We start from the raw sequence: 11,337 nt of genomic DNA, 5'->3' as shown, positions 1-11,337 counted from the left end.
CACACTGCTACGTGTCAAACACCCAACTCCCATTCTCTCTCTTTTCCCGCTCTCGCAGTCTCTCTCTCGCAGTCAACTCTCTATCTCACCATCCCTTGACTCTCTCCCTCTCATCCGTGCCCTCCCTCTATGCAAACCCTCACCTCCCTCACCATCATACCACATAACAACAACTAAACACCATCACCATCACCCCCGCGAACTAAGATTCGAAGAAAGAACACCCCAAACCCTTATGTTCCTTTCGGACGGTACTGTTCATCGTCTTCTCCGTCGAGTTTCGTGATTTTCCAACATTGGTAAGCTTCTAAAAACCCTTGGGATGTGTTTTAGGGTTAGATCGAAGTTTGTTTTAAGTTGTGTATACATTTGAATCGCAGAAAATAGCCCGGGAAAGCTTTTTCAAATTTTCCGGCGAGCACCGCCCCTTTCGAGGCATTTTCCGGCCAAACCATTGCGAGTTGACCGGCTTGCGAGGTATCAATCTCTTTGTCTCGTCGAGAACTACAACTTTTATTTTTGTTTCACTTGATTTCGTTGAGTAACGAACAAGTTATGAGCGTTTGAAAGTAGCCCAGAACTCGGCCAAAGTGTGGCCTGAAAACCACCCTCAACCCAGGCCTTTGGGCGGGTTACCCGGCCAATTAACCCCAAAACCCAGCAGCCAACCAAGGCCTTTGGGCCGAGAAACATAGGGCCCTTGGCCCGCTAAACTCTTAACCCAAGACCAAAAGGGCTTCGGCCCATGAGCTTTAAACCCAACCCAAAGCCCTTAGAATCTAAATCCTTTGGATTGGGACCTTTGGGCTGTTCACCTAGGGCCTTCGGCCCAATTCACCCAATACCCTTTAAACCCTAAAACCTATTGGACCCAAATCCTTTAGGCGCAGACTCGTTGACTTTGATCTGGTCAACGGTCATTATTGACTTTTTCGAGTTTCATCTGGAATCATTAGGCTAATTTCGACGTCCTAAATTCGTTTTTGACATTCATTTTTTCAAATTAAATCATTTGAGTAGAGTTTTATTAATTGTACACTTTATGTGCTTAGGGGCAATTATCTGTGCCGTTTCCATTTTCACTAGTTTGCGTGGCTCTTCGGCGGCGAAGTATCTGTGAGATGACCCTTTCTAAAAATGCATGTTTTAAGAGTAGTAATGCATACATGAAAATCATGATTTACTGATTACGTTTTATGAGACAAAATGCTTATTGAGGCTATTTTTCAATTATTACTATTTTTCCTATAACTCATGTTCTTTATAGAATATTTGATGGATGACGATATAATATTTAGAACATATTTTGAACACCTCTTTATAGTATAGATGATGAATGACTATATACTATGAAGTTGGTTTTCAAATATATGTATGTTCAATCGTTTTTGTTCTTACCTAGTAATTCCTTTCAATCCGTAAGTAGTAATTAGACTACTTTATGTTGATAGCTAATTTTTTATTTGTTTAAATAATTTATATATGAGATTTGCTACGGACACTCGCTCACAAGTCTCTACCGACTCGCTAGCCACGTAAGGATTGTCTTAGAATGTGTTGTGGTGTATGGGTCCGGAAAAAAATAACACAAGATCTGAAACTTGTGTACTTCAAGTGGAAATGGGAAATTAATGACAAAAAATTAGGAAGAAGAATTTGAGCAATTTGAACTCAAAATTTCTGTATTTTTCAATTCCAATTTCTACCTTAACCAGCATTTTCTAATTTTCCATCAAGCACGCAAAACAAATCATACTCAAAGACTATATTGAATCTTCATAGGCAGAGCACCCATATTTCTCCCGCTCCAAATGGGGTTTTGAGATGGGTTTGGCAGTGAAGCCTGCCGTAGATGATTTGGCGGTGAAACTGTGAAGAAGATGGAAGAGAGAGGTGTACGTGGCTAGAGAGTCCAGGGAGACTGGCTTTGTAAGCGAGTCCTCCTACATATGTGTGTATATGTGATATGCTCCACCGGAATCACAGGTTGAACGTGGCACAAGGTGTGGGTGACCATGGCATTGGCAGGTGTGCCGGAGCTACCATTACATCTATCGGTGCCCAGTACAAGCACAGGTGTGCCGGAGGTGCCCAGTACAAGCACAGGTGTGTCTCCTCCTTGCCAAAACAATCATTTATTATTTCTTTATCTAATTAAATAATCGTCTATATCTTTTTAAGAAAATGTTATGATATATTTTTGGGACACTTTGGATGCGATTCCTAATTATTAATATTCTTTGATTGAAATCTTGTTGGTTTTCAATTTTTTATAGAAATCTCTAAAATTAATGTGATAACGTATTTCTATGTAGGTTACTATATTTTTTAAATTAAAAATTAAAAATTATAGTTGTTTGTATTAATGAGATTTTAAATTAAAAAAAACCCATAATTTGTGGATTAAAATTATTAAAATATAAATTATACTATCCAATAGATTGTGTGTGTGTGTGTGTGTGTGTGTGTGTAAACATGGGTACATTCATAAAAAATTAACAAAAAAAATTATTGTACCAAACTATGGGTACATTCTTCAAAACCACACAAAAAAAATAATAGATATTAGGCTGAATAACATTAGTAAATTTCTTTGATTAAAATTGACATGGATACATTCTCAAATCAAGAAAAAGAATGTACCCATATAAGTTTAAAAATGGATTAGAAAAAATTTGAACAGATTTTATATAAAAAAGGGTACATTTCACTATAACAAATTGGTATATTTAAGAATAGGTACATTTTAAGATTAAAAAATTGAAAAATTACATGAATGGGTACATATAAGATTAAAAAATTGGAAACCTTTTCATAAAAAATTAAGGGGTACAAACTTATTCTAATTTTTTATTTATTTTGGAAATGATTTGAATTGAAAATTAGTTAGAAGTTTAATAACTGTGTGAGTACTAAAATTCTAAATAAATTATTAATATTTATTTTAAAAATTATGTAACAGATATGGAAATTCATTATTACATTAATGCTAGGGACCTCGATCAAAATTTGAAAACTAATAAGGTTTCAATCAAAGAACATTAGTAACTTAAGGACTGTATACTAATTTTTTCTATATTTTTATACCACAATTGTACAATTGTGTATGGTTTAAAATATCGATATACAAATTTATACAAATATCAATAAATATATCGACATCAGTATAAGTTACCTTAAACGAAGCTCAAAACGTGAAAATTTAAGATGGCACTTTATGGAATGTCATATCAAACTACAATACATATATTGATAAAAAAAAAAAAAATTAAATACTAATACTATATATCATTTCAATCTTTTGAGATATGTACAAAACATGCACACAATGTGCACAACAATATGACCAAAATAGAATTTTCTTAATACTTAAAATGACCAAATTCCCTCATATATAAATGGGTTATTTCGATCAATAGTTCTCTCTCTTGTTTCTCCCTCCGGCAGTGTTGGCGGTCCAATCGCCCCCAGCTTTACTTTGGCCACCGTGCTACCGTACGGTTTCCATCACCCCCTCACCTACCTCCAATCTCGTTTGCCCTCTTTGCGGTCGCGGCTTCCTGGAAGAGATGGAAACCCTTAATCCTAACCCTTAACCCCACCCCAATCCTTTCTTCTCTTTTCCCTCATCTGACGCTCCTCCCTTTGCCTCCAGCAGATGTCCCCTCCTATTCTGTGCCTGCGCGCAAGAATCTCTCAGAATAATCCACTCTTATTTCATTTTTTTCCTACTATTTTTGATTTGGGTAACCCTTGATTTTAATGGGTAGAGTTGAAGGCAGCTGGGAATAAATTAAGTTGATAAAATGTCAAGATTAGTGAATAAGTGTTTGTTCACTTTGTTTGTTCATCAACTTCAAGCAGATTAATTAAGTCATAACCAATAAGTAATTTTCATTGCTGACACGACATGCACATGATATGATCACAAATCTGAGCTCAACCTCAAAAACCAGAGCTCACTGCCCTTTCTTAGAAATCAATAAAATGATGCTTATGCGCTCTGAGGTCATTTCATAGTTTGTTATTTTCTGTGCATGTTCTGTGCATAATGCAAGCATGGTACTAAGCATGTGCATATTATGTGCATGGTAAAAGATAAAACTTTCCTTTTCCATTAAACAAGGTAACTGACAAAATTACATGACAACTTCAAGAAAAGTAAAGAAAATGACAGAAATTTAGTCTATATTTAAACCGTTTAACATATCACAAAATATATTAATTTTCTTATGCCATCTGCGCGAATTACAAGCATTGAATCTGTCACGGCGTCAGTAATCTCAATGGGATCGGAGAGTGAAAGAACCATGTTCACTTCGACAGTTGGTGAATGTTGCCGTGGCAGAATTATCATCGTGAAGTTTAATAAACATGCCTCTTACTTCACTGTCCACCCAAATTGACGAAAAAGACCGCGGAGATCTCTCGCTACAATCCATTACGGTCACCAAATTTTGACCGTAGAGAGAATGGAGAAGCTCGAGGCCTTTCTTCTTGGAATCCCATTGTGACACACCAAGATGACACTGTAGAAATATGTTGCTGCTGGATGACCCTTGGAGATCGCCATCTTCAAAGATTGAATTTCAAGTTAGAAATTATTGTATTCGAAGAACCATTGCCATGCCTTGGTTATAGAAGGCCTTAGAATTGCCATAGTCCTTGCACCTTTTAAGGAACTTCGACACTTCATTATCTCTCCTCCATGAAGAAAACGGGTTGTGCCTTTCAAATGTCCTGATGTTGATGTGCTCGACAAGTTTTCATCCACATCATGCTACACTTGTATAAATAGGTTGCTCACACTCGATTGCCAATTTGCCATAACCATTAACCCCATAGCAAAAAAAGCATTCTACTTCTCACGTAGCCAAAATAATTCACATCACATCCATGCCTAAGTTTAGACACGAAATTCAGGGTTTAATGCGAAGTTGCACGGGTGGTACAACATAGAACCTTCTCCACTTCTAGGTTCATCATAGGCAATTCCTACTTCATCGTTTAGCTCTGTTGACTCGGAGATGTAGCTGGAAAATATAGATTAGGTTCGTGGGAGACTCGATTATGAGACGGGCGTCGCCGTGTATTGGAACCACAAGCTAATGAAGGTAGAAAAATAGCTTGTGTACCTCGATGGTAAAGCTAATGAAGCGCTATACTGTGCAAGCAAGTAGAAGATGAAAGCTGACATGTCTGTAGAAAGGATCCCACTCCTAAATTTTGAATTGTGGCAGAGGCGTTGTCGTCGTACGAGTGTTCCCGAGAGGGAAAGGCCGTTGACAAAAACAAATAATGAGTTGTGTTTCAAATCTAATTCAATCCACTTATTGAAACCAATGGTTGCAACTACACCTTATTCGATATGTACGAAACTAGAGAGAATTGAGACTAAACGAGACAAAAAAAAGGCAGTTACAGGGGCAAAACAAGACAAAACGAGTTTCAAGGAGGTAAAGTAAGGCTAAATGGTAGTTTCAGGGGGCTAATCAACTAATAAGCCAATAATTTATTGTTACATAAATGTAGTAGCTTTTAGAGATTAGGTGTTTATTTTTCCAATGTTACATCTTTAAATTGGTATGCTACAGTACTAATGTGGTTTTTCGCATTCATATAACTTTCATTAAGGATAACTAAGTCATTTTCTTAACTATACCCTTATTAAGTAATAACTTTCCTATACTTACAAAATATTTTGGTCATAACATTATTACTATATAGCGATTTTATTGTAAATGAGTCTCCTCCAATCATATTGGATCACTTTTCCCTTGCACAATCACACACTCGTCAACAATCATGAGTATTGTATTAAAATGTAAATTATCTCAAGGACATATATGCTAATTTTATCATAAATTTCATATATTTGTAATCATATTCATATTCATGTGCATTTAGCATTATTTTGTTATTATTCGAACAAATTTAAACTGTGTATTTAATAAATGGCATGAATGATTTCTTGGTAGAAATCATGAATGATTTCTAGTTGTCATATAATTCCATATAACTTCATTAAAAAGTTAAATAACAAGGAACCCTTAACATTATCTTCCATCGTTTCTATGATTGAAGTTTAACTACAGAATAGTTCATGCATCAAACTAAACTAGTATGGGGAAATTAACAATAACAAACACGATAAATTTGACAGGATTTGAATATAGTTGGTTCTTTGAGGCTGTGCGAATTGGTCGTTGGGAAACTGCAAGGGACATTCACATCCAACATCCGGAGGCAGTAAGAGTAAGACATCCATTTTCCGGGAAGACAGCTCTTCACATTGCAGTTGAGGCTGGGCATGTGGATATTGTCAGAGAATTGGTGTCGTTGATGGAAGAGGACGATTTGGAAATAAAATCAACACGGGATGGTCGGACAGCTCTTGCTATTGCTGCAATTAAAGGGAATACCGAAATGGCTGAATGCATGGTAACAAAGAACCAAAATTTACTCAAGATTCCCGATGCTTTCAACGACATTCCACTTGTGCTAGGTTATTTGTATGGTCATTGGCATATGGCTCGATATCTCTACTCCGTCACTCCACTTGAAGATTTAATGCCAGACAAAGGACCTCATGGCGCTGCAATAATCTCCAATTGTTTTCCATCCCAAGAATTTGGTAAAAGTTTTTAAATATGAGTACTAACATGCTGTTGAGGACTACAAAAATGAAAATTAAGGGTTCCTTTAATAATCATTTCAGTTGTTTAGTAAACTACTTCCAAAAAAAAAAAAAAAAAAAAAAAAAAAAAGGAAAACTGAAATTCGAAGTTTGAAAACTGAAAAAATGGCTTTCAGTTTTTTTTTTTTTTTTTTTGGTGAAACCTGAAAATTTTAAGTATTTATCAAACAAGTTTTTGGTTTTCAAATTAAAATCGTGATTACAAAACTAGCTACAGTTTACTCTTTTTCCCACAGCTACAAATTACTATAGCAAACTAATTATTTTTGAAAAATTCTTAACATTTAAAATAAACAGATATCTCATGGAATTTAATTAACCGTTGCCCAATATTGGCCTTTACTTCGAACATCGGAGTGGCGACCCCCTTACAAAATTTGGCTCGTCGGGCTTCTTCATTCCGGAGTGGAGTGCAGCTCAATTTCTGGCAGCAATGGATTTATGACAGTTAGTGTACAACATACTCCCTTCGATTTCTATTAATTATTTGCTTTCACTTTTATGACATATTTTCTTGTCTTGATAGGCATAGACATACAACATCCTCGTCGCATCAACCATATTTTTGAACCTTATGAAATTGAAGAAAATATCCGAGCTAATAACGGAAGGAGGTCAATTTGCTCAGGTTTGCTATCCCCTTCCTCTCCCATCATTAACAAGTTAGGAAGTGTTGCATAAAAGGTACGATCTAATTTGGGTTATCCACTTCGAATTCCTGATTAACTTTAACCAAGGGAGTACATGATATTTATCTTTACTTGTATGTAGAAGGTCTCAATTATAACTCACATAGATGACAAGTTCGACACTAAATTAGTATCACTAATACCTCCCTACCTTGCTAAATTTGAGAGATTATTAGGAGAGTTTTCTTCATTTGTGGAGATTATTGGGAGCATAAGTGCATGTTTGGTAATGAGAAATACAAAATGCGTTTGTGTTAGTTTTTAAGAATAGACCCATAAAATGAATAACATAAAATACAATATTAGCCTAGATTGTGTAAAACATTAAAGTTATTTTTCATGTGAAATTTAATAACATAATAAAAAGGAGGACACTCAAATTGAATTCATTCTCCAAAATGAGACTGAAATTAAACGAATAAGTTTAAATTTAGCAAATTTAATTCTACGAGACCGAAATTCGTTACCAGTGAGGTGCACCTTGGTTTCTGTTGTTGGTAGATCAATCGAATGTGAAACTCAAACAAGAAATCGACATTATAAATTAAAGAAAAATTGTTCAGCCCAAACAATCTCTAAGCTTAGTATAGTTTATTAGTGTGGACAGAGAAATTGTTTGGCCAAAACAATCTCTAAACTTAAAGCATCATACTGCATTAAAATGAAGTTATATCAATACCTGAGAAGAGAGGCCGATCATAAGCTTCAGGAACCTGTGAAAAAAGGAAAATAACAATAATGAATTTGAATTTACTACAATTTTCTCTAAGACCCTGCTTCCTATAAATAAGTACTCTACTTAAAAATTCAATTCTCATCATTAGCTGTTTAACCCATTAAAAACAATACAAACTTAAATTAAGAAACAGTTGAAAAGATATGATATCAACACCCCGAGCAAAAGTAAGGCCAAATGCCTTCGAAGAGATATGATATCAACTACCACATATTCCAGTGATGTTCAAGACCAAAACTTTCAAACATTAAAAACAAAAAAAATGCATTACTACCAAGAAAACTCAATGCAATACTCGCAGGCGTTGGATGCAATGAAGCCCGCTTTACCACATTCCCTTCTTGCCTATAACTTTTAAGAGTCCCACAGCTTTTATGAATTGAAAAATAAAGCTTTTACAGAACATAGTCGAAAGAAAATGCGATGAGCTAAGAACAATATATTGAAAATAGACAAACAACTTACGTCTCTGTGGAAAATCTTCGTCAACTTTCAACTTCGCCTTCCCGCCGCTCCCATACCTACAAAACACATAAAAGCCGATCAAAATCCTTACGTTTCTTAGATCGAAAATTGAGGAAATTCGATTACGAGTTTGTAGAAACTAACATGGGGTTTGGAAAGAGGACGGGAAGAGGATTATGGAGATATAATTTGACAGTCGTTGGTGACCGCTGGACCGTAGCGCCGTTGCGTGAAAGAGAAGAGGGAGCGAGGATGCAGGAGGGAGGAGAGACTTCTCCAAGGGGGTGAGAGGAGAGAGGATTAATAACTTTTTTTTTTCATAATTTTTATAAATTGTATTTTTTTTTTTTTGAATGCCAATAAATTGTATTTTACACAACAGGCACGATATATTTATACAAAATTTACATATTATTTAAATATACTAAACGCTAGGGCCTTGTTAAGTAGCTTCTGTAAAGGCACAAAAGCCTGTTTGTCACACATTATATACTATTTAACAGATCCTATTTTTAGAGACAAAAGTTTTTGTGTCTTATGTTCTGTCAAAAAGTTATCAAGCCAAAGTATACATGTCTCACTTCTCATAGTTTCCGTGGCCGAGACAATGTACTATCAAAAAATGAGAACTTAAATGTGTGAGGTCTAATTACTGTCATATATAGTGGTATCCTAGAATAGGGCTTGAAGCATGTTGGTTAAAAAGTCAACTGTTGGTCAAACTGGCCCCTCTAGGGTTATGAAACCCTTCTTGGTCTACAAACATTGGATTTCCATTATGCAAGTTCCATTAGGTCGGTCGTACATCTAACAACATGCTCCATGAGTTTCACCAACATTTTTTCCATTGCAGTCAGAGGTTTAGTGGAACAGCTTGTTTCTCATTCAAAAAAGCAGAAGGAATGGCTTGTTTCGAAAATCGTTGAGATACCTGGTATGCTAGTAACAATTTCATTTGTTGTAAATTGGAATTCAAATCAATTATTCAAAGCAGTTTCAGTTCTAAATATTTAGGTTTTAAATGTCAAACTCAGGAATCAAACGCATAGGTGAAATGAAGAATGTCCACGTCAACTCACTTGCATTTTTAGAGCTCATGTGCGTAGAGATAAATAGAGGTTTGGATATGTATCAAATAAGTTATACCACTGTGAATCATGCAATCTTCGAAGCTGTTAGTAATGGGAATGTGGAGTTTATTACTCATATATGTGAAGTAAATCCTGAACTTCTGTGGGCAACAAATGACAATTTAAGGTGCATATTTCACTTTGCCATCGAATGTCGTCAAGAAAAGATTTATAACCTTCTATATGGGATCTCTGCGAAAGAGCGGGTGATGCACTGTGTCGATAACAAAAATAATAACAAGCTACACATGGCTGGGCTGTTGTCCCCATCTGCACAAGCACAACTTAATCGTATTCCAGGGGCAGCATTGCAAATGCAGCGTGAACTGCAATGGTACAAGGTTAGGATTTCTCATTCGACATAATTCTTAATTACGTTGCCTATATGACATATAAACTGAAAGAATCAAATTAAGTATTCGGGAGGTTCTGAATTTGTTTTCCCTTTTTGTAATAATCACCCAAATCAGCATCAACTATTAGGGACTAGGGGAGGGAGGGAAGAATTGGACTCGACACTTCGGGAAAATGTTCTTAACCAACTAAATTACAAGTCCCCCTTATCCACTTCCTAGGTGTCAATCTTAGTTTGTTATCCTAAAACGTTTCTTACATTAAGGGTGCTGCATTTTGAAAGAGAGTTATTTGCTTTTTCGATTTATTGTAAGCAGATGTTCAACCTAACACAAGTTGTAAAATTAACACAATCTTAAAGCCTTAATTGTAAAATGTTAAAATTGAACATCGTGACCAATTGTAGATGCTCTCATATGTCAGTACAAATGTTAAAATTAACAACCTAACACATGTTACCAACCTTGGAATGTAAAATGTACTTAGTTAATCCTAATATAATAAAGATTATAGAAAATTATATTTTATGCTCTCATAAGTCAGTACTTCTTGTTCAATGCAATGCAGGAAGTAAAGGATATGATACCTCCTAGGTTTCTTGAGTGGAGGAACGATGATGAATTTTTGACACCAAGGGAACTATTCACAAAGAGTCACAGTGGATTGCTAAAGGAGGGAGAAAAATGGATGAAAGAGACAGCAACTTCTTACACTGTTGTAGGTGCTCTTATTATTACCATCATGTTTGCTGCAATAATCACAATTCCTGGAGGAAACAAAGATACCGGCTTTCCCGCATTCATCGATGAAAAATTGTTTATGTTATTTATGATTTCAGATGCTATATCACTATTTTCTTCCACAACTGCTACGCTGACGTTTCTCGGAATTCTCACGTCACGTTACGCAGAAGATGATTTCCTAAAGTCCTTACCCACACAGATGATAATTGGTCTTGCCACTCTTTTTTTCGCCATTGCAACCATGATGATTGCGTTTTCTGCTGCCCTTCTAATTATAGTTCGTGGACAGTCCTGGATTGTGATTCCAACCATACTTCTTTCAAGTGTTCCAGTCACTTTATTTGCTTGGATGCAATTCCCCCTCCTAGTTAGAATTACCATTTCTACTTACGGGAAAGGAATATTTAATAGGAATGTGGAGCGTTGGTTGTAAAGCTATTTAATTCTTTTATATTTCTTATTGTATCTGTTTATGTGGGATCCTAAAATTAGAGGTGTAACTGATTTGATGGATTATATTTTA

General features: G+C 35.6%; 1 protein-coding gene and 1 long non-coding RNA gene across 2 annotated transcripts; one reads left to right on the top strand and one right to left on the bottom strand.

The window, feature by feature from the left end:
• Positions 1-11,302, top strand: LOC148689365 (uncharacterized). Its single transcript, XM_088689153.1, has 10 exons — positions 1-299; positions 381-477; positions 1,053-1,116; positions 1,987-2,076; positions 6,164-6,634; positions 6,995-7,144; positions 7,224-7,325; positions 9,441-9,521; positions 9,622-10,058; positions 10,639-11,302. Exons 4-10 carry the CDS (start codon positions 2,016-2,018, stop codon positions 11,245-11,247), a joined length of 1,911 nt encoding a protein of 636 aa, XP_088545279.1. The 5' UTR covers positions 1-299; positions 381-477; positions 1,053-1,116; positions 1,987-2,015; the 3' UTR covers positions 11,248-11,302.
• Positions 7,900-8,932, bottom strand: LOC148689366 (uncharacterized). The gene is made up of 2 exons (XR_015958456.1): positions 8,732-8,932; positions 7,900-8,643 (listed from the first exon to the last, which is right to left on the bottom strand). It is a non-coding gene; the product is annotated as an uncharacterized LOC148689366 (long non-coding RNA).
• Positions 11,303-11,337: the final 35 nt, after the last annotated feature.

Source organism: Pyrus communis, chromosome 17 (assembly GCF_041283825.1).
Source record: "Pyrus communis isolate YQ-2024b chromosome 17, ASM4128382v1, whole genome shotgun sequence".
Lineage (NCBI taxonomy): Eukaryota > Viridiplantae > Streptophyta > Magnoliopsida > Rosales > Rosaceae > Pyrus > Pyrus communis.
This window is presented reverse-complemented; position numbering and strand designations above follow the sequence as displayed.

Excerpts from the sequence above, each read along its gene's own strand:
- LOC148689365 (XM_088689153.1), top strand. The coding sequence starts at position 2,016 with ATGGCATTGGCAGGTGTGCCGGAGCTACCATTACATCTATCGGTGCCC. Across the intron at positions 9,522-9,621 it reads GAAAATCGTTGAGATACCTG|GAATCAAACGCATAGGTGAA; the intron begins GTATGCTAGTAA and ends TGTCAAACTCAG. Across the intron at positions 10,059-10,638 it reads GTGAACTGCAATGGTACAAG|GAAGTAAAGGATATGATACC; the intron begins GTTAGGATTTCT and ends AATGCAATGCAG.